The 27,272-nt window shown below is 40.3% G+C and overlaps 1 protein-coding gene across 2 annotated transcripts; it reads right to left on the reverse strand.

The window, feature by feature from the left end:
• Nucleotides 1-1,515: 1,515 nt before the first annotated feature.
• Nucleotides 1,516-26,156, reverse strand: ASMTL (acetylserotonin O-methyltransferase like). 2 transcript variants are annotated; one of them, XM_062628660.1, is made up of 13 exons: nucleotides 26,048-26,156; nucleotides 24,117-24,248; nucleotides 21,764-21,811; nucleotides 21,072-21,136; nucleotides 19,995-20,056; nucleotides 18,213-18,321; nucleotides 12,968-13,394; nucleotides 10,155-10,317; nucleotides 8,206-8,390; nucleotides 7,221-7,350; nucleotides 6,477-6,620; nucleotides 5,783-5,905; nucleotides 1,516-1,739 (listed from the first exon to the last, which is right to left on the reverse strand). In XM_062628660.1, exons 1-13 carry the CDS (start codon nucleotides 26,138-26,140, stop codon nucleotides 1,531-1,533), a joined length of 1,890 nt encoding a protein of 629 aa, XP_062484644.1. In that variant the 5' UTR covers nucleotides 26,141-26,156; the 3' UTR covers nucleotides 1,516-1,530. The 2 variants fall into 2 exon arrangements, with proteins under 2 accessions (XP_062484644.1, XP_062484643.1); XM_062628659.1 differs by lacking the exon at nucleotides 1,516-1,739 and adding an exon at nucleotides 3,511-4,693.
• Between the last annotated feature and the right edge of the window lie 1,116 nt (nucleotides 26,157-27,272).

Genomic DNA, 27,272 nt, shown 5'->3' on the forward strand with positions numbered 1-27,272 from the left:
AGGTCTTCATTCTCACAGTCCCTTTGTCTGCCTTCCAAGACTTGGGTGGTGTGGTCAGAGCATTTGCCAGTGAAGAGTGAGGCAAAGAAATTGTTAAGAACCTCAGCCTTCTCCAAATCCAGGGTTGCCAGTTCTCCTGATAGCTTCTGGAGAGGGCCCACGTTGTCCCTAGTCTGTCTTTTATTTGCACTGTACCTATAGAATCCCTTCTTGTTATCTTTCACATCCCTAGCCAAGTTTAATTCTAACTGGGCCTTAGCTTTCCTAACCTGGTCCCTAGCTTCCTGGACAACATCCCTGTATTCTTCCCAGGGCCATATGTCACATTATGGGGCGGGTGGGGGGTGGTTTTGCACATCAACAAAGTAAATTGCATACTATTTTATACCCTGTATCATAATACAAATGTAACACGGTGATTCCTGGGCTAGCACATGGTTAGGCACATACAGTGTGAGAGAACCATGTTTTGGATGTGGTTAATAAAAGGCTGTAGTACACATTCTCAGACAGGCAAACACAGCTCAGTATGTTTTTCTTTTAAGAAAGCTCATAACGAAACGTTAATATTCTTGTAACACAACACAATGAGTGCAAGGTTGGGATTCCCCCCCCCCCCGAAACTTTCTACTGATTAAAAAAGAACTTCATGTTCTGGGATTCTGAAGTGTTATCAATTTGAAAAGTGAAGGCAAAATACACATAACTTTTTTGATAGAAACTGCCCAGTCAGTAGCTGTCCTGTCCCATTCACCTTTGGAGCTGAAATACACCTGACTGGGGGAAATTCTTTTCTGTTTCTGCACTTTTTTTTTTTTTACTTAATTATTTTCTTTACCTAGTCTTATATTCTGCTATCCACTTTTGTAAGTGCTCACAAATTAAGTAGGGCTAAAAATGAGGAGGAAGATTTTCTTGAACCGAATGTGGTGCTCCTACATTTCATCTCGTTATAATTACAGATGAAACTTGCACTTTTATACAACTGCCTTTTTCCAGAAACCTCACAGAAGGAGAAGTCCACCTTGACTCTCTCGAGAAGGTACCACTCTAGTTCTTCTATTTCCAGTCTTGCCCATGCCACTACAGTAGCAGTCTCCAGACTTTGTTAGAGAATGTTTCTTTATTTACAATAGAGTGCTTAACATAAAGTGACGTTAAAGTGGATGGTGATGGAGTGTTGAAGTGTGCTGACCCCCTGAAATGGGCAAAGCTGCTCTAAACCCAGGACTATTCTAATTGCACCATGCAGGAAGAAACTCTGATTTCTCAGCAATGTGAATACTGCTGTAAGGCTGTATTTGTGGCTGGAGACTTGTTTCTGAGGGTAGAATCTTCTGGCTTCATTATACTTGAGTTTAAAATAAATGCAATCAATCCTTCCCCTTTTTAAAAAAACTTCATAAAGCTGACATAACATTTCTTGTTTACAATATTGATGGGAAACTGAGTTTGTAACTGCATAATTACAAAACATGAAACATGACTAGAAATGTCTAGATTTTACTAGTAAATCCCCCTTTTTTTTTTTTAGGTCTTAATGCAAAGAATAACATCTAACAAATTTCCCGTCACTCTGATTTTGACATTTGTGAATCCATGTTGTTGCAGTAAGGCTCGATATTCAGAGCCACTTCTCTCCTTTCCCTCTGTCTGCACAAGCATGTTCAAAGACTGCAGCAGAGCTGTGCTCCTCTTCTCATCATCCAGTACCATTTCTGCCAGCAAAATCTCACAGCCTAATTTAAAAACAAAGGCATGCCACAATACTAATGCATTACCAGACAAGAGAATTTCTGCTATCGTATGTAAGGATGCAAACTACCAGGTGCAGGTGATTTCATTTATAATTTCTATGGATTTGCTCTCCTATAACTAATCCACCATTAAATGCATAATCCACTCCCCTCTAACAAAACCCAGGAAATTCCCTTCCACACTACGGAGGGATGAAACACTCACAACTCAAGTCACCTCTCTGTTTTTAGGGGAAGAAGGGATGACTTCTTGTAGACTTGGCATGACGGTTATGAAAAACAATAAGACAGGAATAGTAGCTATTTCTTTTGGGGATATATTGCTGCTCCCTATTCATACTGAAGTGTTGCCAAGCAGACAAAAGGGTGGATGACAAGCATTATAGAAGCAGAGAAAAAGTCAGTATTATTGTTCATTATTTCTGTAGGAACTGAGGCCTTTGTGGTGTGACTAACATAGGGGTGTAATATCCTGCCAAAAGATGAGGGAGAGTGAAGAGAATGCCAGCCCTCCAAAAACTGGTTTTTAAGAACAAAACCAAACCCTACATTAAATACTTCTACTATCCATCAGTCAGCTAACACATCCAAAAATGAACTCACAGTCCATACAAAGGGGCTTAGCCATTAAATAGCTATTCTCAAGCTTTTGTGCTGGGTAGCTCAGATGACATACTACCCTTTGTTTCTGTTCCATTCCTTTTCCAGCCAGAACTACTGTTAATAGCTGTAACAAGGTCAAAAACTGATATAAAAATGATTGTGCTGGGACAGCCAACCAAGTTGTGTCTCTTCTTTCTTACAAACTTCTCTGTTTTCCTCAAGGATTCTTACCTCAGCATTCAGTGAACAAGTGCTGCAGTTCTTGTTTCTATTACTCATCTATCATTCCGTTAACCCTCATGTCTCAAGGACAGGAATTCCACAACTTCTCTGGGCAATGTGCTCCAATGCTTAATTGTCCTGAGAGTGCAAAGCTGTGGTGCATTACCAGACACCATGGCCAAAAGAGTAATGCTTAACGTGTATTACCGTTGTGCTTTAATCACAGACTATGTTGAGGCTGTATGGTAGCCAGGCACATTCTATTCAAATTTTACAGTCGGATATATAGTACTTAGAGGCACAGTTGTAAAGTCTGTGACAGCTACAGGTGTGCCAACGTTAGGATTGAAATTTTCTGACTCAGTTTATAGCAGCTTAAAGAATAGCATTATAAACTAAATTAATAATTATGACATGAGAAAACATCTGATTGCTGGAATGAGTCTCTCTCAAAATACAAGCCTGTTAAGCGTAACAGCAAGTTCCACGTCAATACAGAAAAGACATTTAAAATTAATTCAGCTATTGAATATTTTGCCTTATCTCTTTAAATGTCTGTATAGATGTGATCAGTCGAATTTCCATTCATAAAAGCCTCCTGCCAAGAATAAAGCCCCAGTGATGTAAAAGTCTGGCATTTCCCTGATTTTACGGAGCTGAAATGTTCTGCAGTAAGCATACTTCTCATGATGAACTGAATCACTGTGGCACTTTCACTTTGCTCAGTGCTCAAAGTGCAAAGTAACTTCTCATTAAGTAATGTAAGAGAAGAGTCTGCCAGGCAGATGAGTGACCTTTGCTCATCAACTCCTTAACTGGCTGAGGTTCATGATTCAGCAGAGGCATGGCCACTCTCACACTGGCTTATTGGGGTTATTGCTGTAGAAGTGTGACAGGCGAGAAACTCACAACTGATAGCAAAGAAAGCTAGTCTGAAAGTGCAACTTTAATCTCTAGGAAGGCTTCCACTACAAAGTACACTTTAAATAGAAAAAAAAAATACAATAATGAAGTACCGGGGAAAACAAGCAACCAACAAAATGTTAGGAAATGTGACATTAGTGACAAATTACTTGAAGAGATGGGATAACAGTACATACTTCTCCAACTAAAGACTGGAAGAACATGAAGAAACTTCTATTTTAAATTTTTGTAACAATTTACACATAAATCCTAAAACTCAAGTAATGAGTCAGAAAACATATATGGCCATTTAACCATATTTAGAAAATCCCAAAACTGACAGGAACAGGTTTTACTACAGCCTGCGTGGGTGCATACTATGGCTGAAGTTTCTCTGTGACATTATAGATGCTGTAGGAATATGTTTGAGCTTCGTCCTATTTTCACTTTTGCTTGTGGATAAAGTGCTTAAAAAAGAGAGCACCTTTGAGTTGTTTTTGAGGGAAGCCCCACAGAAAAGTGAAAAAGAGGACAAGCATCCCTGAATTCAGACAGATGGTGCAGTATTCACTTTTTTTTTATTATTTCTAGTAAAAATGAGCAGTAACCACTGAATATACTGCAGAGGGAGAATTCTCTTTAATTTCAAGGTTGAGGAAAACAAAGGTATTAATGTGACTCATAAAAGCTTTTAGTTTTAACTTGCCATGCAATACATTTAGACAGCAAGTCTGAGCTTAATACAGTCTGCAAACTAGCCAAGATAACTGGACATGAACATATTTAATACATAGGAGTTTTGGTCAGACAATTCTTAAATGCATAGAACTCACTCCTGCAGAAGCTAAGTCCAACTTTTATTCAAGGCCTATAACAACTATTCCTTAGATAAAGGGTCAAAACTATCCTAAACTGACAGTATGTGCTGGCTGATGAAGGGTACATTGCACAAGTGTTGTAAAAACTCAGCATCTCAGTCTGCTTCTGGGCACACTATGGTGACAAGGTCTGGAAGCACAAAACAACATCCAGTAAATTTTCTGTGATTTTAATTTGTACATTTGTAAATCCATGTTTCTCTAGCAGCTGTTTATATTCTGAGCCACTTCTTTGCTTGCCTTCAGTCATGCTGAGGGACTGTAGTACAGCTGTAGGAGGGCATGTCTTCTGTTCGTCAAGCACACTTTCTGCCACTAGCAAGGCACTTCCTGCATTTTCAAAACAACCCAAAGTGGTTCAGTAAAGTATTTCTAGCTTCAGGTTTTCAGTGTTTTGTTCAGAGATGGTTTCAGAGGACCTTCACACTAATGTTTTAATGGTATTCAGTGGGAATCAGTTACAGAATTTTACTTTCAATAATCTCTTCCTGGAAGCAACCATTTAATTGTTAAAAGGAAGGGGGGAGTTTAGAGCACTGTCTTCACTTCAGTGAAGTTCAGATCACTTTTTGACTATGATCTTAAACTAAGTTGTGTTTCCATTTGTACTAAGCAGCTCCTGTAAGCATCTGTCATACCCCCATTTTTGCATAAGATTAAGACAGTAACCCACAATTATCTTTTTTTTACCCCCCTCCCCCCCAAATGGGATTATGCTTTATGGCCTAGATCTAATTCTGAATGCTTCTTACAAAACAAACCTTATAGCTAGTTAATCCTGTTGGATTAAAGAAGCAGCTAATCTTAGCAGTATAGGCTTTTCTACTTTTTGTAGTCTTTGATCTTTAGTACTGTGCAAACATGAGTCAGTGTGCCATAGCAGCCAAAGCAGCTAACTGTATCCTGGGGTGCATCAAGCACAGCATTGCTAACCACTGTACAGTGCACCGGTTCAGACCCACCTCAAGTACCATGTGCAGTTGTGGGCACCTCAATATAGAAAGGACATCAAACTACTAGAGGGTGTGCAAAGGAGGGTGACCAAAATGGTGAAAGGCCTCAAGGGCAAGACTCAGGAGTGGCTGAGGTCTCTTGACTTGTTCAGCTTAGAGAAGAAAAGGCTGAGGGGAAACCTTATCACAGCCTAAAGTTTCCTCAAGGGGAGCAGCAGAGGGGATGGTACTGATCCCCTCTCTCTGGTGGCCAGCGATAGGACACAAGGAATGGAATAAAGCTGTGTTTAGCTTTATTTCATTTTTTATTAGTAGGTATTAATATAATGCAAGCACAGATGTTCAAGCAAAGACTACTATGATTGGACAGAAAAAATACACCTTTTTAATATGAACATCTAATGATTACTTATTATGTTTATGCATTAACATGTACCTTTAAACCCACAAAATGAAAAAAACTTACCTGGTTTGCAAACAGCTGCTATCTTGCTTAAAAGCACATGTACCTTTTCATCAGGCCAGTCATGAAGAACACGTGAAAGGATATAAAGATCTGCTTCTGGAAGATTATCCTTGAAGAAGTCACCTGTTGGAAAGCAGAGTTAGTACATTCCTGCAGAAACCACAGAGGACATTCCTACAAAATGAAATTAAAATACTGCAGAGAAACAAGGAGCTTCAGCAGAGGTAAAGAAAGAAACAAGAATGAACAGGTATAGGTATGCACTGATTTGCAGATAGGAGAGCATAGTTAAAGAGAATAGCAAAACACAGGTAAGAATTTCATAACACATAAAAATGAGGAGAAAGCCTAAAGCAAGGAAGGAGACATTCAAATCTTTTGTAGCCACCATGTTGATCTTGCTTAGAAAATAAAAGCCTGAGATAAGGACATGGAGCCTCTGCTCCCAGTGGTACTGAAAGCATTACTAATTCATACTTCCTTATTTATCCACATTTTCCAACCGTAGCCAGGCTTTTTACTCTCACGGGTTTGAGAAATACAATGTCCCCATTTAGCATGGGTAAGCATGCATTGCCTTGTACTAAGACAAGTCAGATTGGAGCAGGGTAGCAGACCAGTTTCTGCAGCAGAAGAGCCTGCGCTGTGCTCTAGGATAACAAAAATAAGACAAAAGATCACGTGTTACATTTACCTGATACAAATGTTACTGGAGCTGTGTGTTGTGCAGAAGGCTGAAAGTAAGAGGTGTTTGCAATGACTTCTGGAAGGTCAAATACTGTGACTTTGAGATTTGGGTATATTTGTACTAATTCATGAGCTAGAGCTCCAGTGCAACCTGTTGAAAGTTTAAAAAAGTTAAATCAAGTCTTTTCTCCCAGAATTTGCAGAAATTTTTAAAGACAAGGCTGTATATAACACTAAAATAGAGACATCAAATCAGAATTAAAACTACACACAAACCAAACCAATTCTAAAAGAATCAACTTTTTGTTCTAGCAGTGTAGTGTTTCAACTTTGACACCCCCAATACAGAAGCGTTCAGAAATAAATCCTTCATTACTTTTGAAAGTCTTGCACATGCTAATGGACAGCAACAACACAGCTTAAAACGGAGCTCCCAGCCCAATATTCTATCATCTGAGCCACAAATCTTGTTTTCTGTGTTGAGCAGTGTCAGTAGGTAACTGATTGTGACAAACACTCACTTACTTCAAACTACTCAAACACCATTTAAGTAGCTCTGCTTTCAGTTAACTACACTTAACCATTTTATCCTGACATTACCATACCAGCAAAATAACAGTAGACAATAAGACTGCAGTTTTAGTAAAAAAAAATACACATATGTTTTAAGTAATAAAATAAGTAATAAAATATGGAACTAAAATCAAGCTTTTCCCTTAAATTCATATTAACGTTCAATTACAGGCAATACCTCCTAAATCACAAGCAGATTTAAACCGTGAAAGATCAAATGCTGTAGCCACGTCTCTTGCTGTTAGGTGGGCAATGCTGTGCATGGCAGCCATAAAACGTTGCTTCACTTCCTGGCTGTGATAATAGTCCTAAAAAGAGAAAAAAAGCCCACAGTAATTGAAGTTTAGTTTCATGACTTAATTAAAACTATGTACAACCAAAGCAGTAGTTGCACACCATTAACATTAGAATTCTAAAATTAAAAGTGCCTTTGACTAATTGCTCATCCAGCTTCTTTGCTGTTTCACTGTAGTGATACTAACATTAGGCTAACAGGACCTTAATTTCCAAAAGCCCTTATTTCCTTTTATCAACTGTGTATGAGGGATGTAGACATCTCCTCTAGCAGACTGGCTTCTTCAGCATCTAGAAGATTAATACAAATTAAGAACCTCAGGATGTAGTCTGAAGTACACAGTACACTTTTTAGCCAGCTCTGCTGTCAGAGGTGAAGTTCTGACACTATCTGCTCACTCTACTAGCCCTCGCCTTAACAGGCACAAATATTTATGCCCCTCAACCTGCTTCACCAAGTGGCTAATTGACACATCTGCATCAACTCAAAGTGACTTTGAAAACAGCTCTGATTATGCAGTCAACACAGACTGAACTGAATACACAACAGCATCAAAGTGAATGGCATCCTACGTGGAAGGAGTGAATGTGTGATTAGGTACTACTACCTGGTGTTACAAAGGGACACGAACATAAACAGGCCCAGAGGTTGTTCTGAGGGTATGTTAGCTGGTTGGGCAACACCTTAGCCAGAGAATTTTCGTCAGCACTCAAATTTCCCAGTACATTCTGTGATTGCTCCAGACTTTAGAGTCTAAAGTTGACGAGAACAGAAGTCAACTTTCATAGATGGCCCAGTCTCCATTTGCCTCTGGATCAGTTCTGGGCTCCTCACAGATAGTTTTGATCCTAATGAGAGTTTATATTACCTTAAATAAATCCTCTGCTTTCTTTCCAAAGGCTCGATGGTTCTGCCTGCTTCCTTCTTTGACAGCAGACTCCAGGTATGTGAAGAGAGGCCAAAGGTGGTCATTAGAGTGGATAATGTAGCCATGAAGTGAGTATTCACCATCTGATGTCAGATACGTATTTGTTGAATCTGTATTACTGTACCCTTATGGGAAGAAAACAATTGTAACCAGGCTTTGTTTCAGTATAACTGTTGCTTAGAATCTGAAGGCATGTCGTCCTGCATAGCTGTTAAATAGCAAGCAAATCCTGATGTTATCTTTACTGGGCAAATATTTATATGAAATAATTCTAATAGTCTTCTTAAAGGAGCAAGTACTTTGTTTATAAAAAAAGAATTTAGATACTGGATGATACAGATAGGCTTTTTTTTTTTTTAATTTTATTTTTAACCAGAGTAGCTCATTTAGACACCTAATATTTAATGGAGAGTACTATAAGTTCCTCATTCTTGGCTGCATTTTGCTTTAGATTACAGCTTCTCCTTCCCTTAGTTCAAGTTTTCTCCAATATGTTTTGCCTTCAGGGCTTTCTCCTTGGTCTTGTCCTCTAACAGAGTTGAAAACCTGCTTTGTTTCCTTTTCCTGACACTACCATTTCAAGTGTTACTATGTAAATGATGCATATGTAAACTTATAACTACATAGAGTGGAATGGAAGAGTTAATTCCAATTCCCTCACCTATATACACCTTCAAGCACTGTTCCAGTTAGGAGCACTAAAATTTACGTTGTTGTCCATGAAAACGGACACATTCCAGAGCATTCCTTGTAAAAACCCTGATTCACTGCTGAGGACTGTGACTCTGTATTGCTGCATCAGGGAATGGAATGTGGTCCTTATTTTAGACAGAATCATAGGATCATTTAGGTTGGAAAGACCCCCAAGATCATCAAGTCCAACCGTCACTCCAGGACTGCCGAGACCACCACTAAATCATATCACTGAGGACCTCATCTGTATAGTTTTTAAATACTTCCAGGGATGGTGACTCCACCACTTCCCTGGGCAGCCTGTTCCAATGCCTGTGAAGAAGATTTTCCTAATACCTAATCTAAACCTCCCCTGGTGCAACTTGAGGCCATTTCCTCTTGCCCTATCACCTGTTACTTGTGAGAAGAGACGGATACTGACCTTGCTACAACCCCCTTTCAGGTAGTTGTAGAAAGCGGTAAGGTTCCCCCCTCAGCCTCCTTTTCTCCAGGCTAAACAACCAGTTTTCTCAACTAATCCTCCTCAGCCTTGTGCTCCAGGCTCTTCACCAGCTCTTTTGCCCTTCTCTCACTCCAGCACTTCAATATCTCATACTGAGGGACCCAGAACTGAACACAATATTCAAGGTGCAGCCTCACCAGTGCTGAGTACAGGGGGATGATCACCTCTCTACTCCTGTTGGCCACATTATTGCTGATACAAGCCAGGATGCTGTCGGCCTTCTTGACTGACTGGGCACACTTCTGGGTCATGTTCAGCGGCTGTCAAGCAGCACCCCCAGGTCCTTTTCCACCAAGCACCTTTCCAGCCACTCTTCCCCAAGCCTGTAGCATTACATAGGGTTGTTGTGACCCAAATGCAGGTGATACATCTGAGCTATCACACTGCTCCCTGAGACTGCCCACGGAACTGTCAACTTTTTCTTAGAAATCTGGTCATTGCTATATTCAGAGAGCAAAAGCAATCTAAGGTTTCCTCAAAGACTTGAATGTGTTCATTAGATAAAGCCTGACCTCTAGATGAAACAATTCCAGCTACTAATAATTAAAGCAAAGAAGTAACAATCCATTCCCCTTTCCCCCAAATCCAAATGACCCACAATATCAAGTTAAGCCCTGTGACCTTCAAAGCAGCTCTTCCAGTCCTGCATCTCTTTTAGTACTATATGCAGTTGCAGGGAGGGGGAATTAGTCACCTTGTGGTGTTTTCTCCAGTAATCCAAGAGCAGCACACGCATCAAGAAGTCTTTCTGTTCCACACACAGAGGTTCCAACCTCATTTGCAATATCCACAGCCTTCAGTGGACCTTTATTTTTCAAGTGATCAAACATCTTCAGCTTAGAGGCTACAAACAGAGCCTAAATGTAGGAAAAAAACCTGTTGGTGTACTGTGTTTAAAAGACTGCAATCAAGGAACCTTTCACCTAGAATTACTCTGCAGAAGTACTCTTTAAGTGCATCAGAGTTTAACAAAACTCCTAAAAATTGCTATGATAATTACATAATCTGAGGGTTTCTTTCCTGCTATGAGGGTTTCATTATCTTAGCCAAGTAACAGAATTTTTCCAGAGGCGTTTGGGAGAGAAGGGAACTCAAAATACTCTGCAACGCAGCCTACAGATTTTGTAGGAAGACCACCTCTTTATTCCGATATTTAGCATATCCTAATCTGTAAGACTGTCCATAAGGTCAAACATTCTTAAGCATCTGAACCAATGGCAAAAGATCAAATTAAATTTGATTTGCCCAAAACATAAGGAATGGAAAGCTTCACTAAGGCAGTGTAACAGCTTCAGTTGCTGTAATACTTGTCTGGTTAATAAAAATTAAGGGGAAAAAAAAGAAGAACAAAACTTCAGAGCACAACTGTCCTACATGCACACCTTCTAGAGCACAAGAGTGGAAGCGCACACAGCAACCACAGAATCCATTTCTTTGCAACTGCAGGCGACTATAATGTATTTAATCAAGGCAGCCAAGGAAAAAAAAAAGATTTGACATTCTGTTTGATAAAAATCAAATGGAGAAAAAGAGATTAATTTCAGGGAAGGTCTGCTACTGTGTGTGTATATGTATCATATCATTGTCATCCTCTTTTTACAGTTTCCTCTGTTATTCTAATGAGAACATAAAGGTGGGATTTATTATAATCCAGGCTTTCACAATACTGAGCTAACTGCATCTAGACTACAACCATTTGGCTTCCAAGACCTGACCAATCTTTGAACTGATACCACCCAGAAACTGTAGGAACAGGAAAGAGAAAGTAAGAAGTGAGGTCAACAACTTGGTTGACTCAAATCACTCTTTCTACTATTTTGTAATTCTCAGTTAAAGGAGGTAGGGGGAAAAATCAAAGGAAAAACCCCAAAGGTCTGAGTATGGATCAGACTATGCAGATTCAGAACATACTAATCTTGAGAAAGTAGGATTTAACCCTGATCCCCTCCTGTTCTGCAACAGCAGCTGTTCAAAGTAAAATAGGTGGCAACAACTTCACCAGGAGGACATTTTGTTCTGCTTTATGAAGTCCTTGAAACAACACTGAAGGACCAAAATGAAAGGGAACTTGAGAGCTTTTGTGAAACTAAATGCCTTTGTGCTCTTATTCCTATTCTACAAGTGGAGAGATGTTGTGTTTTGTCAGATCACAGGAAGCATTCACTGCAACTGGTAATTAAATTTACAAAGATCCAAACCCTGAGGAAAAAAAAATTTCCCAGTAGCTCAACATAAAACTCAGCACTTCATACTACGACATTACACTGGATTAGTGGGGAAAGAAAGCTTCTGCTTCTATTTCCAGTCTCTACCCTCTACTGCACAAAAACAAATTCTACATCCCGTAACTGTAAACAGTGTATATAATGTGCAAAAACTGATGAGTCTCCATATTAAATTGAAGAAATGCTAAACATCATCTCACCTGTTCAAATACATCAAAACCCATCCTCTATACACAAAAAATGCTCAAATGCGGCAATCTCAAGGCTGCTTTATTCCAAATCTCTCAGTACTGCTTTGCAAGCGGCACGCCCACAGATCTTCACTGACCACATTATGGTTTTCCTTCAGATCTGAGTACAACTTTCTGCTGTTTCAGCAAAACCATTGTTCACTGTCTGGCATGTTTCCCTACATCCCCCTGAAATTTGTTAAATCTTTAGTTCCAGGTTTGTCATTTCATTGCCACTTTAGCAGTTTTTTTCACCTCTTCCTAAAACATGACTGACTGATGGAAATCAGTGACCTATTTAGAATGATTGGTGTTTATTTCTCCTTTGCATTCTCCACTATTGTCTTCACTAGGTTGGAACTGAGTAGAAAACTGGTAGCATGTAAAATGTCTAGCTACTCATTTCTCATCACACTTGGCTGCTACACAGAGTATGTGACCTGTTTGTAAAAAGTTACTTGTATGTCTCCTTCAGATACTGCGTATTATCAGCTAAACATACCTGATGAAAACAGGGTATATAAAAATCTCCTTAACAGGGAATAAAAAAACCTCTAAGATCCTCCACAGAATTCTAATGCTAAGCATTAGAAGTTAGAAAGGAAATATAACATATAGTTACTGTCACAGTTTTAATTCAGATAAGCTAACCATATTAAATGCTGTCTTTGCAGAGCATACAAAGGTAACTTCCTCTTTGATGTGCTTTTGTGAGCAGTAAAAAACACAAACCACCAAACCCCTAAACACCAAAAAAACAAACCCAATTTTTTTCTCTCAAGAGACAAAATTTGTTTCAAATGGGTAATTAAAATTCCATAGAACAGATAAAAGCAGATCCCCAAAAAACCCCAACATCTGTACTGCACCAGAAATTTCAGCTATCTTGGACTCTCTAATACTTTAGTGGTCATTTACTAATTATTACTACATTCTTACACTAGCTCAAGTATTTCACATTACCTGTTATATATTGAAGTCTAATGAAACAACTGTATCAGCCAGGCATGTAGTAAGCAGGGCTTTGTTTGTTGGAGTTTTTTTCCCCTTACCTTTGAGGCTCTAAATCCATCCATCAGCTCTAGAATTTTAGATGGAAGTTTTGTTGTACTTTCTGGCATGCCATTCTGATTTTCCAGAGGTACCATAAATCCACTTCTGACACTAGAACTGTTTTCAGAATTGTTAATAGATCTTGAGGAACACATCCCGCTGCTGTCCAACTTACTAGAACCTTTGTGCTCTGTGAAATTTGAAGATTCACTTTCTCCATCACTTAGGTTCTCAAAAGTGTCCACAGAAGGGATAGAGTCATGCTTTTTATGTTGTACGCTGTGTTTAGAAGGCGGATAGTACAATTCTGCTAGCTTTTTGCAGAAGTGATTCAGAGGAAATCCCATCACGTTCAAGAAGTCTCCATGAACATACTCAACTAACATTCCACCGAGAGCCTGGATTCCATATCCACCAGCCTTGTCCCTGGGGGAAAAGAAAGCAAAAATGGCATATATTTAATTACAGTTAAGAGTGAAGGTAGCAGAGATCACAAATACTCCAGACATAGTGCAGAGTCTGGAATAAAGGCAGGCGTACTCAAGTTAAAGGCACATTAAATCTACTAGACTCAACACTTCAATTTATATATCACAAGATAAAAACAAGGATCAGTATTTCTACTAGGGGTGAGCAGCCTAAGGTGTTTATGCTTCAGACAGTCCAAGTGCCATAGTAAGCTAAGCAGGAGGGTACATCAGCTGGCTGTAGTCAGACTGCATTGACATAGGTCACCCAGCATTTTCCAAGTCCTGGCTACCAAAAAGGTAACAAACAACATTACTATTGCATCACACAGCTGCATCCTGACCCTCACTCTATTCCACAAGAGGCTGAAGGGCCTTAAGAATACGTTAGCTCCAAAAAGAACTCACACTGAAGAAGACATCTTAGAACTCAAATGACTGTAGTATGCATCTTGTGGATCTTAGTCACAGAAATATCTAAAATGAGGATCAGGAAGACAGGACTTTCCTGGGGAGGAGCAACCTATTCAAATACAAAACCCAGTACTCTCCCATTAAGCCCTGTCTAGTTCTTGCATAACCCTCAGATATAAGCAGAGCTGTAGTTCATGCCACTGTGCTCTTAGATGCCATTGTAATACTAGTAATTTGGGGCACAAATGTATTTTCACAGAAAGTAGCCTTGGAAATCTAATTTGTCTTTAGGTATAATTATGCAAATTCCACTACGTGGAATGGAAATGTATACAGGCAGATAAGCTGAAACAGACCCAACAATTTTATTGTCCACATTTAAGAAACAAGGCAGTTTGGAGTGTGTTTACTATAAGATAACACCAGAATCTGGAACCCTAAGTCAACAAACTTTGAAACCAAAGGTCAGTCTCAGATCTATTAACTTAAAATAGTATGGAATTACACAAACTACTTGTGAAAGAAGGTTACTACACAAAGAAGATTACTGACTTTTCACCTTAGATTTGATGAGAACCAGCTCTTTGTATTTTTGGAACTTATTCCTGGATTCCCTTTTTGATAGTCTCCTAAACGAAACAGAGGATCAGTATCCCAGCAAAAGATATTTTTGAATTGCTATGAACTGGGAAACAGGGCTTTTCTCTTAATCTTGCACACAGCAGCAATATCTAGCTTTGTCACAGTTTAAATTATTCCTTCTTTCATGACATACTTGAGACTTATACCATCTAAATTAGAAATATTCTAATGACTAAATAGTAATTTTATTTTTTAAATGAAGCAGCAGTCCTGTAGGATGAAGTCATTATGGCATATACTGACAGGGAGGCAAAAAACATTGTGACCATCAAAAACAGTGGTATCATACTCCCAGGAAGGACATTACCACAACTGCCCACATCTTGTGCATTTTTATACAGAGCTTCATATTCTGAACTGGATCCTGAGAAGGATTCTCTACTACAAATACAGGTCTAGTCCAAATGCATGAAGCTATGTAGTTAGTAAAAGTTCCACTGTTTCATCAACAAGCATCTTCCATACTAAAATCCAGAGTATATCAGTATTTACAGAGCTCTCAACTGTCTCTAGCTAATCTGACAGGGTTTTGTAACTGGATACTTTTATCAGCATAGCACTAACATCAAGGTTTCATTTATTAACAGTATTAACAGCATCAGTTAATTTATGTTATAATAAAAAACACAACTCCCTTTAAAGACCTTTTGACAAACAGCAAGATCACTGCTGCAACTGAAATATTTTTCAGTTACCAACTGCAGGAATGTGTGCAATATCCATTGATTTAAAGACAAAACCACCACCACCAAAAAACCCCTATGATCAGCCAACAAACAAACCCTCACACAATGTGGCAGGAATGTGTGCAACACCCACTGTTTTTTCCTAAAAAACCCAAACAGCTCCCAACGGACTCCCAAACAAACCAACCCACAATATACAAGGGGAGGGGACGGGGGGGGACGACGTTAAGAGACATAAAATAGAGCTAACTCTTCCAAATGTAACATTAAAACACATTTACTTTTTAACTGTAGAATTTGAACATGCCACAAAATAGTATAACCATGTATACAATATTTGTATTGTTCAACTGAGTCCATGATCAAATAAAACACTTTTGCAGTAACAAGCCCTTCGGCTCCTACAGATGAAGGGAAATGCTTGGTTGGGTTTTAGGTGGGTTTCCAAAGGCAAGAACATGTGTCTGACAATGTATGTGTCTTGGTCCATACAGACATGAATGTAGAACAACTATTTCCTACAGACAAGTCAAATGTAGCAACATGACGTGAAAAAAAAAACAAGGTTCAAAGTCAATTCCAGTGTAAGAACAGCACAGCTTTCTCTGCTTCTGTAATCCTACACCTGGAAGATTTTTGCTCTTATGCTCTTAGAGCTGATAGCCTCTAAGCTATCCATGAGCTTAGCTACACTGCAAGACTGATTACTTGCAAAATCTAAATTTTATGTTTGCTATAGCTCTGAAAGAAGTAACTCTTATGATAAATCATACAAGGGAAGAATGACATTTACATTCTACTTTATTACTTCATAGTTAAGTCTGAAATTGTACAGCTCCAGCTTCTGTAATCACCTCTTTCCCAGAGTGCAGTAGGGTCCTTTGATTTCACTGCCACCATTCAGAGCAGAGTTACCAAAAACCACACAGAATCTTCAAACTGGAAGCTGTAGCAGAGATCAAGGAAGTTGTTCACAAGGGAAAGATTACAAAGTAAGAAGTGGGGTCAAAGAGGTGCGCAGAAACAAAGTTTACTCATTACGCAAGTCCCAAACTGTTAAGGTTATTACAGTCCAGCCTTTTTGTACAGAGCAAGGAAAGATCTGCCAGCCAGCAGAAAACCCTTGGTTGGAAAGAGAAACAGGAATAAAACCAGGGAAAGGCCATCTTCCTGCAGCCAAAATTTGAGGGCCTTTATAGCCTCATCACAGACTACCTTGAGTCAGTGCTCTTTACTCACTCCTTATGCATATGTTAAGTCAGCTATACACTTTTACAATTAGTCCCTGAGTCACCAGTGACAGACTTTTGAAATACTAAATGCCAGTTCTGTCCTTGCTATAAAAAGAACTCTGCCCAATCCAAACAGCACAAAAGAGGCAATTTTCTTTTAGTTTTTCATGTGATCATTGATTTTAATGTTTTCAGAAACTTAAGCAGCCATTAAAAAAATAAACAAATGGTCATCTGAACTGTGTGTTTAGAAAAACCTGTATGCACATAAATGTGTAAGTAGTATGTATGGGTGGCCACAGAGGAGGGGAAGAAAAAGCCCAAACAAAGGAAAAAACCCGTAAGAGACTTCACCTTACTGTTTTGCAAAATTTAAAAGGACACTATATTTAGTAGTTCTTTCCTAAGGCCAGAGCAAACTCTTCCTATTGTCTTGAAGACTGATTGGCTTCTGCTTCAGAGAGTAATGAAATACATTCTCTGAAACTCTGGTCCCTGAGAAGCCCCTGCTGTCACACCCCCTGCTTAGCAGAATGAACAGAATTACCCAGTGCTGCTCATGAGCCTTTTTGCTTTAGCAAAGAACTGCTAAAGCATATTTTCTTCCAGAGGAAATAATCAGAATATCACAAAATATTTTTCAAAATGACATTCTTCCTAAAAATCCATGGTCATTTCTCCTGCATAAAGTTGCAGTTCAATCAGCTGCATACTAAAGATCACCTTCCAAAAGCCTACTAGGAATTTCTGTTACAAACTGTGTTGCTGACAAAACGTTCTTCACTGCATAATCCAATTTAGCTTCAGTCTCTGTAATAAGCTGGGAACCTTACATGTTCAGAAAAATTGCCCCATTTACAGATAAGCACTTAAAATGAATTCTAAATCTACAGTGGTTCTTCTTTCCCCAGTGAAAAGTGACAGTGTTGTTTTATAACACAAATGAGTTTAAAAAACACCATGACATTCTTACACAGTGAGAACTGAAGTTACAGAGCCAGAATTTCACCTCCGATCACCGGATATGCCATCCATAGTGCTAACTATGGCCTGATTTGCCTTCACTAAGCTTCAGCTAATACAAGGGAAGGGGAAAGCCTTTTTGTCTTCAAATAAGTTCTACCAAAAAAAAAACAAAAAAAAAACAAAAAAAAACACAAACCCAAAATAAACAAAACAATCTAGTCAGCTTCATCTTAGGAGTAGACATTCTGTTCCCATCCTACTTATTCTGGGGAATCAATGTTGTCTGTAAGTAATCAGTATATTACAAGAGTAGCGGAAACATGGAAGTTAAGAGATAACTGTAGCATAGGAAAGTATATAAGCTGGCCACAAGAATAAGTGAAAATTTAGCCATCATTCCTTGCAGCAGAGCAGTGCTATTTTAATAAACTAAACCAAGTTCTAGTTTCCTTCAATAAAGTTCTCCAATACTAAGTCTATTCACCTTTTTTATAATGAGAACTATCCATTGCCTCGGGTATCCAAGCTCCCTGAATGCCTCTGTTAACAGAGAGGTAATTGTATATTGCATGCGTACTTGCTCTAATCCAGCATTTCAACAGCCTTCACTTCCCAAATTTCTTAGGGTACTAAAAAGGTAGCTCACTTTCCCTGGAGCAATCAGCTCTAGACGAGAAGAACAGAATACCTACCTTGCATCACCCATGCTATCATTTATCAAATACACACAGCAAAGCTTCGCAGAACACAGGACAAAATGGTTTTATGCCTGTAGCTAGTAACACACGCAAAGGCCTATTCCTAAATATTGTGTGATAGCTTCTGGGTCTTACTTACATTGGCTCCCCACTATGAATGTACTCCCACAAAAGATCTTCAGACAGGTCAGAAAATTTTACTTTAGTCTCTTCATAGAAATCAGTGACTTCCATCTCTAGCTGATTATCTACAGAAGGGAAAAGGCCTCATTAAAAGCAGAAACTGTAGTTTAAAGAGCGTAACAGCTCAGTTTTATTTTGTATTCATCTGACATTTTTGCTTGGGAAAAAGTAAGGTATTACACAGATGTATGAAATGACTAATAATGTTCTTTAGGGACAATGGACTCAACTTTCCCCAGAAAGTGAAAGCTTGCATTTTCAAGCTCCACAGCCCTGTCTTGGGACACTTCCTATGTGGGATGCACTCGTAAATCAACAATGTTTATGCAGAACTATTTATGGACTCCTAGCATACACATCCAGCACTGAGAACAAAGAAGGCTACAAACACCCTTCTAACTTTATGGCTTTTGTCAAAGAACTCTTAACAAAACCTCATAGTTAAACATATAGCTGTTATAAATGCTTGAATGTGGATTTACATCTACAGTGCAGTCTCAGGCATCCAGCAGTTCCATCAGTAACCATCACTGTAATTTTTGTATTGTCTCTCAAGAAATAACAAGATTATTTTTGTATCTAGAAGTGGCCGAGAGAAGGCCAGAGGTGCAGTAACAAACTGCACACCTGGGTGTGGATCCTGTTGCTAAAAAAGATGAAAATCCCATCTGTAACATGTATGTGGTGCTTAACAACAGTGCTTTAATTATAACAAACCTAAAAATGTATTCTACAAAACTCAGTTGATTGAATCCCTTGGGGAAATATGCAGATTTATGGTAATTTTATTCATTTGAATATCATATGGCTTAAATCTGTATATTTCAAATGATATGTGCTGTCACAGCATCAGTAGTACAGTTGTGTACATTTTTACTCTTCCTAAACAATTATTATTCTTGCTGGATAGCTCATAGGAACCCCTTGATAACATTGCAGCAGCTCTCTTTCTACTGTACTAGCATATTAGTAGGGGTACTGGATGACTGACAAGAGTTAGGAGCAATCATTTCAGTAAAGATTAAAAGCTGTAAATAATTTGTCTACAGAAAGACTATGTCCACTAAAATTTCAGAGAAATGACCCATGCAAAAGTTCCATTAAAACAATGTTGGCATAATTATCAGAGGAGGTCCCTCAAACCAAACACTCCTTAAATTATATTAATGGTAGAGTTCTTATAAACCCCACTTGCTTACTGTATAAATTATCTGATAAAGAACATTAACATATTGCTCCCTACAATTCATTACAATTCATTAACAATCTGAGGCATTAAGCCACTATTTCAGTCATCACCTAAAGCTTCCCTTATGTACTGAAAAGAGAAAAAAAACAAGCAACTGCTTTTATTAATCAGCTAGTGTAAATATAACACAGGAACAGTTAATATGGTTCGAATCTGCCCAGCCCCACATTTTGTAGTGCCTTACTTGAATTTCATTTAGAATGTTCCCACAGTTTACACTACTCTTTTAATTAGTCCTATAGCTTTCAGAGACAGCATTTCTGAAGTCTACTCTATTTTTTCATCCTCCTTCCTGTGTGAAAACTGAATACAGTGAAAAAGCTGGCTTTTGTAGGAAGCTTTTAATTTACGTATCGATAAGGTAATTCTCATCTGAGTAGGAAGCCAGTTCAGACTATGTATGAAAAATGTCCATTCTGTTTCTTCATTTGTACAGATCCTTAAAATTTTTAATGCAAACACTGAGTTTTAATAAAATGACACATATACCTTTACTGCTGCAATGTATAATAGCCACTCCTGTGAAAACACTGTGCTCTTTCCCATTCAACCTGTGAGGAAAAAAAAAACAAAACATGGTTTAAGCAACAGTTTGATGAAACCTGCCATGTGCAAAAATGTTCTACATGATTATGTTACTACAGCCTGAGAGACAGACCATTATATTAATATATATGCTTGATGTATTATCCTAAACAAACATTTTTTTTATTCCAATATAGGTGAAAAGACATTGACAAAACAAAAAAATACTATAAAGAGATTCAGACATTTCAAGTCTCCAAAATCTCACTTGTACTGATGTCCACAGCAGTCTACAATATCAGCTTATTTATTGTAAACAGGAGGAAGTGACTATTTCAAATGCATAAGAAAAAGCCAATCAGCATAAACACTACTCTTGCAGGCATCTTCACTGAAAGCTGGCAATGAATAGCTAGGTGACGCAATTTAGACCAAACATTTGATAGGCAACTAAAGGTTATGTACTCATTTCATCTAGACTGGCCCCAGGGATCCCATGGCAAGCCAGGGGAGCAGATGCAGAAGGCAGACCCTCCCACGGGCTCATTGGTAGTGGCTCCAGAGCGCCACATAGTGGCCGATTCCTTTTGAGAGCTTCTAGTTTTTCATTTAATGTGTAATAAATAGCATAAGAACTTGAATCTTTGAAGAGAGTAGTTAAGAAATAGTCTCCTAAATACTAGCCAGCCTATTTGAGGTAATCCATCTCACACTCCTACTATCCCCCCTAGCATTCTACCTAATTAATTGTAAGATGAAACAGTGAGTGTCTGCACTTTATTCTTTTCATATAGAACAAAATTAAGAGGAGTTCTAAAAGGCTAAATTTTAAGTGCATTTCATACCCATGATTAAGCCACTGACCTACTGAACTTAGGCAAAAAACCCCACCAAAACAAACAAGCAAACAAACCCAAAACAAAACAAAAACATCAACCAACCAGCCAGCCACGGAGCTCTTCATATACATCAATGAATCTGTACAGCTCCTTTTAGAACAGCTTAACATACATATTTGGAATCTTACTTAAAACTACAGACCTGGAGAGCATCCTATATGCATCTTGCTTATCAACTGGTTTCTCCAGAATTTGTTCATCCACAGACTAAAACAAAGATAGAGAAAGTGTGAGGCTTTTTCTTACTTTTCAGAAACTGAGGTCAGAAATTATATTTGAACCATAATTTCAGCTAGGGCTTCAAACATGAGTGACTGAGTAGAGCAAGAATCACAGGTGTTTTGTCAGAACATGTGATTTATTACCAAGCACATAACGAGTGCAACACTCCAGTGGCTGCAGCTCTCAAACAAAAGGGTAATTCAACCTCTTCTGTCCTTAACCTTTCACTGTCTCTGTGAAGATGACAGGTAAAAAGTGATGCCCACTACAAGGCACACCACCGAACAGTTCACATGATCTGGACTTCTAGACAGTCAACAACTGACTGAGAACAGAATTTCCCTTACATACTAGACGATCCAAGGCAATATTTAATGTAATATTAGCATCTCTGCAAAAACAGCAGCAAAGCTTTTAGCACTCAGGATACCAAAACCTGCCTTGTTGGGCAAAAATACCCTAAAACCCATACCCACAAAACCCACAAGATACATCATATTGCAGGTATAACTTCTCAGTGAAGACAGCTTTCAAACTTTAAACCTAAAGATACAAGTACTTTCTACGCTTGTCATAAATTAAAACAATGCTAAACCACAGAAGACTTCTTACCACAATAGTGTCTGCTCCTATGACAACATCAGGTGTTCTCAGGTGTTTCTGCAAAGGCATGAAAAAAAGAAGGTATTTCTCAAAAGAGGAAGAAAGAACAAAATCTTTTATAACCTATGGTAAGAAAACAAAGTTTGCTGGTTTACAGGTAGGACTCAACACTGGCCTGAGAACAAGCCACTCCTTTTGTAGTGTTTACAAAATCTGTAATAATTTGTCACCATAAAAGTGAGGAAAACAGGAGGCATGAGCAGACCATTCCTAGGTCATGATTTTGCCTAAATACATTATTGATGAACAAATACATCCAGGAAAGAACTACCTGCATTCTCAAAAGTCATGCTCTTCAAGGTGGCAGACACAATTCCTTTAAAGAAAGTGCAAGTGTATGGAAGCCAGGGAATACAGCCCTCTAGGATTGTTTTTCCAAGACAAGTTTTGCTAAAAGAGGGAACACATACTCTCTGTTTTGGGGAATTGAGAGGTAGGAGTATAAACTTAAAACTTGTATCTGTCGTCATAGCTGAGGTTTGATTGATTTGCATGTTATGAGGTACATGGTTATTATTTAACACAGCAAGACAGGAAACTTGTCTGCAACTGTGATCATTATATTAATAAGAGTTTGTAAGGAGGTGATTTTTCTATAGAAAGGCTGTTGATGTGCTTTAAATAAAACTAATTCCAGGCACCATTAAAAAAATTCCATTTTGAAATCCACTGAATTAGCATTATCACAACATAGTGTTTTGCAATGAAAGGCCAATATAAGTCAGTTAGCAAGGCTGGGTTTAAAATTCACTCTCCTAATGTTATAACATTCTCTGAAAAGAAGCTGACAGAAACCTGGATAACGATTTACATTGGACATCATGCAATATTTGTTCTGAAGAGCGGTGACTTCTGGCAGCACTGTTGGTTTAAAGTGTTTAAAATTCCTTTTCTGACATCAGTATAGGTTCAAACAAACACCCTCCTCTCTTCCAGAGTTGTATTATGGTACATTTTGTGGGATCTTAATCAGATAGACTTTGAAATAGGTCCTGGTAGGGAACAACCTTATGTACTCAGAGTGATCACAGCCAAGGCAGAAGTCAAACATGCCATTTACAATGTAAGCTGCATCACTGGTTTTGACAATATTGAGGATACAAAATGGATGCAATGACTACAGAATCTGAAATCATGTCAGCTTCTCCTTTCTTAAAAGAAAATTGCCTGTTTGCCCAGAATGCTTTAAAACTGAATTTGTCTTCTTTTTCTGCTTTCCCCCAGCATCTCTACACTCACAAATTCTGAGCTTGTTGTGGTTTAAACCCAGCTGGTAACTCAGTACCACGCAAGTCACTTATTCACCCCTCCCTCCTTCCCCCCCCCCCCCCCCCCCCCCCAGCAGGATGGGGAGGAGAATCAAAGGAATGTAAAACCCGAAGGCTGAGATAACAACAGTTTAATAACTAGAGTACAGTATATTACTAATAATAATGATAAAGGAAATAACAAGGGGAGACAATATAAAATTAAAAGGGGAAAGCAAAAAAAGAAACCAACAAGAAACAGCAGTGATGCACAATACAACCACTCACCACCCATCAACTGATACCCAGCCTGACCTGAGCAGCTATCTCTTCCTTTCGGGTAACTCCCTCCAGTTTATATACTGGGCATGATGTGCTATGGTATGGAATATCCCTTTGGCTAGTTTGGGTCAGGTGTCCTGTCTCTGCTTGCTCCCACCTTCCTGTGCCCCTCCTCACTGGCAGACCATGGGAGACTGAAAAGTCCTTGATCAGGGTAAGCATTACTCAGCAACAACGAAAGCACTAGTGTGTTATCTTTCTCAGACTAAAGTAAAAAACACAGCACTGCACCAGCTACTAGGAAGAAAATTAACTCTATCCCAGCTGAAACCAGGACAGTTATACTCCTGTCACAACTGTTTAACTACTGTTCAATGAAAGCTATAGCAAAGCCCTGGGTTCACATCAGTGAGTTTTTCCATAGAGTATGCCTCCACAGACAACAAATACCTGGAGTGCACAACTGTCCAGCCACATACCTGACTGCTGGAAGGAACTATGGAGTGTATGATCCCAAGCAGGCATAGGTATGCTGCTAAGAAAAGATATGTCACTTCTGTTTGTGGCAAGCCTGAACTGCAGTCACAAGTCCTTCTTATGATTTGGTGAGCTAATTTCAGGAAGCTATCGTTTACAAATGACAGAACAATATGCATTTGCCTTCAGTGGGGAAAAAGCACTGAGACCACCTAAGAAATACATGCAAATTAAGTCACAGTAACACACACCAGTTAAAGATGAAAATCTTATTGCCAAAATAGCCGGTGACTTACTACATGCATTCTGTTCGCTACTTCAAGAGCTTTCTGTTTTGCTGTTTCCACAGCATATTCATAAGGGGCTGCAAAATACGACTTTTCGAGTGTTTCCTTAAACCAGGATGGAACGACCTCAAACCGCAGGCCCTGTAACAAAGGAATGCAATACAGTCAATCTGATATTATTATTAAAGGGTGCTTCCATAAAAATCTAACAGTATAAAACTTACACATTTCACAGACTATTCTGATACAGAGTATTTTTTACTGAATTCATCCACCGCACTTTACTTGCATATCAGTAGTACACACTCTGACAGGAGATTTGCCACCCACGCTTTATCTGTCATTATACATGTGATAAACAGAAAACATGAGACAGTTTCTGTGTGGTTTTGTCAAAATCTCCCCTCCCCCCCTTCTTCCTGCGTCTTGCCTCCAGGTTATACCTGTAAATTTACTACACCCAGCAGGCACACCGTGCTTCTATTAACTTTGTGCATGCTTGAACCTTGGTGCTTCCCCAAGTCTCTGTTCTGAAAATATACCTCTTCCTATTCAAATTCAACTTCTCCCATGAAGAATAACAAGAGTAAGCAATCTAAATCTGATGTATTATAATACCCAAGTGTCATTCAAAAGCTCCCTGCAGCCTGCCCAGTGAGGTCAGCATGTGCTTCCATGGAGCCTGAATGGTCTGAATGATGGATTACAGCTTCCTTAGTGTCCCAAAAGTGCTCTGCAGAATGAATAAGGGACAGCTACCTATTCTGCTGTCTCTCCCCCTCATAATACTAATCCCATGAAATTTTCATATATTTCAGAAGCCAAAGTAAAATTTTCACAAATTTTGGTATTAAATAGCTAAAGGGCAGGTAATGGAAGCACATTTTTAATTCATGTAGTCTGTTGCAAGATCTTCCAAATTTTACTATTATATAGAATCATAGACCAGTTCGGGTTTCAAAGGACCTTAAGATCACGTAGTTCCAACCCCCCCCCCCCCGCCATGGACAGGGACACCTCACATTAAACCGTGTCAAGGCTCTGTCCAGCCTGGCCTTGAGAACACTGGCAGGGATAGAGCATTCACAACTTCCCTGGGCAACCCATTCCAGTGCCTCACCACCCTCACAGTAAAGAGCTTCCTCCTTATATCCAATCTAAACTTCCCGTTTAAGTTTTAACCCGTTACCCCTTGTCCTATCACTACAGTCCCTAATGAAGGCCCCGTTCAGATACTGGAAGGCTGCTATGAGGTCTCCACACAGCCTTCTCTTCTCCAGGCTGAACAGCCCCAACTTTCTCAGCCTGTCTTCATACAGGAGGTGCTCCAGTTCCCTGATCATTCTCGTGGCCCTCCTCTGGACTTGTTCCAACAGCTCCATGTCCTTTTTATGTTGAGGACGCCAGAGACAATTATGTTGGCATTTTCCAGGCTGAGCAAGTCTTCTATTTGCCTGATCACACCACCCCCTGTCAGCAGGATACTTTAATCCATTCTCGTATTAACCTTGATGGTTAAGTGAAACTGATGCGCACGGTACTTGCTTACAGAGGAAAGCTGACCACGAAATACTGGTACTGGAAACAACAGTAACATTCCTATGTAAGACAGCGTGCACTCGGGGCAGCACCCGCCGTTCGAAGCCCAACCCTGGGCCTTTCTGCCTCTGCCCAGGCCGGCTGGCAGGGCGGCCTGGGGAAGGACCGCCGGTATCGCCCCGAGGCGCAGCACAAGCGGCTGCCGCAGGAAGCACGGCGCGGGCTTGTGCCGGCTCTGTGCAGGCGGACCGGCGGCCGGAGAGGCGGCGGACACCGCAGGCCCAGCCCGGCGCTGAGCACCTGCACACCCCCAGCGCCCGGGAGCGGGGGTCGAGCTGCAGCACCACCGGCCTTCCCCCCCCAGCCCAGGCGGGGCGAGGCGAGGCGAGGCGGGCACTCACCACGTTGGTGAGGATCTCCTGCCGGCGCGGCGAGGCGCTGGCCAGCACCACCCTCTTGCTGACCAGCTTCCCCAGCACCGGGTGCAACACCATGGCGGCAGCTGCCCTCCGCTCCGCACACGCTCGGGATAGGCCGGGGCGGCGGCAGCAGCGGCCTTATATGACGGCAGGGCCGCGGGGCGGGGCCGGGCTGTAACCGCCCCAGCGAGCTGCGGAGACCCCGCGGACCGAAGGCGGGGCAGTACGCGGGGGTGGGGAGGGCCGGAAGTGCTGCTTCACGGCGCGCCCGGGAGCAGGGTGGCGCCCACGCCGGTGTTTCCGGGTCCTGGCGGCCTCGGGCAAGCGGGCGCAGCTGGCTATGGAGGGGTGGGTGCGTGGGGAGCCGCCACCGGCAGCAGGCTTAAATAAAGAGGGACAGACATCAGGGACAGACACAGATTCCGTGTCGTAGGAGCCACGTTTAGCATCACACAGCCCCGTTCCGATAGTTCTTTAATAAACTGAAAGAGGGTAGATTTAAATTGGACATAAAGGAGAAGTTCTTCGCTATGCAGATAGTGAGGCACTGGCACACGTTGCCCAGAGAAGCTGTGGCTTTGCCCCATCCCTGGCAGTGTTCAAGCCCAGGTTGGATGGGGCTTTGAGCAACCTGGTCTAGTGGAAGGTGTCCCTGCCCATAGCAGGGTTGGAACCGGATGATCTTTAAGGTCTCTTCCAACGCAAACCATTCTGTGATTCCTAGCGTTGGCAAAGAGGCAATACTATTCATTTTTTTTTGTCAGAAGGAACTATGATCATCGCCTGATTTGATGCAAATCTTAGATATTCTCTGTTTGGCCTTTTAAGCAAGTAAAGTTGAACATAAAAAGTCCAATATAAAAAGATTAATTCCCAATAAAATAAATATATATTCAACAGTGAGTCTGAGTAGTGCCAGCCAGCACCCATGGTCACACTGTGACACGTGTATATGTGTGTGAATGGCTAGCCACAGAGCATGCTCAGACACAAACAGCATCCAAAGACTCCTGTTCCACTTGCTGGCTGGTCAGGACAAAGGTCTAGTAGTGGAAAAATACATGCATGCAGGCACACGTACGTATCTGACAACCCTGTCATATTCAGTGTGGACCCCTCCAGTAGCAGAGCTCAGACAGGGCTCCTGTGGTAGCAGGAGGGGCTGGGGCAGAGGACTCTTTTGCCCCTGTGGGGCTGCTGGGGTACC

The sequence above is a fragment of the Pezoporus occidentalis genome, unplaced genomic scaffold (genome assembly GCF_034315485.1).
Source record: "Pezoporus occidentalis ecotype Australia unplaced genomic scaffold, CSIRO_AGI_Poc_V1 ctg32, whole genome shotgun sequence".
NCBI lineage: Eukaryota > Metazoa > Chordata > Aves > Psittaciformes > Psittacidae > Pezoporus > Pezoporus occidentalis.

Coding starts and splice junctions, on each gene's coding strand:
- ASMTL (XM_062628659.1), bottom strand. CDS start 26,140: ATGGTGTTGCACCCGGTGCTGGGGAAGCTGGTCAGCAAGAGGGTGGTG. Junction 7,351..8,205: donor AAGCAGAGGATTTATTTAAG/GTAATATAAACT, acceptor TTCTCTTTTTAG/GACTATTATCACAGCCAGGA. Junction 4,694..5,782: donor AGCAGCTGTTTGCAAACCAG/GTAAGTTTTTTT, acceptor TTGAAAATGCAG/GAAGTGCCTTGCTAGTGGCA.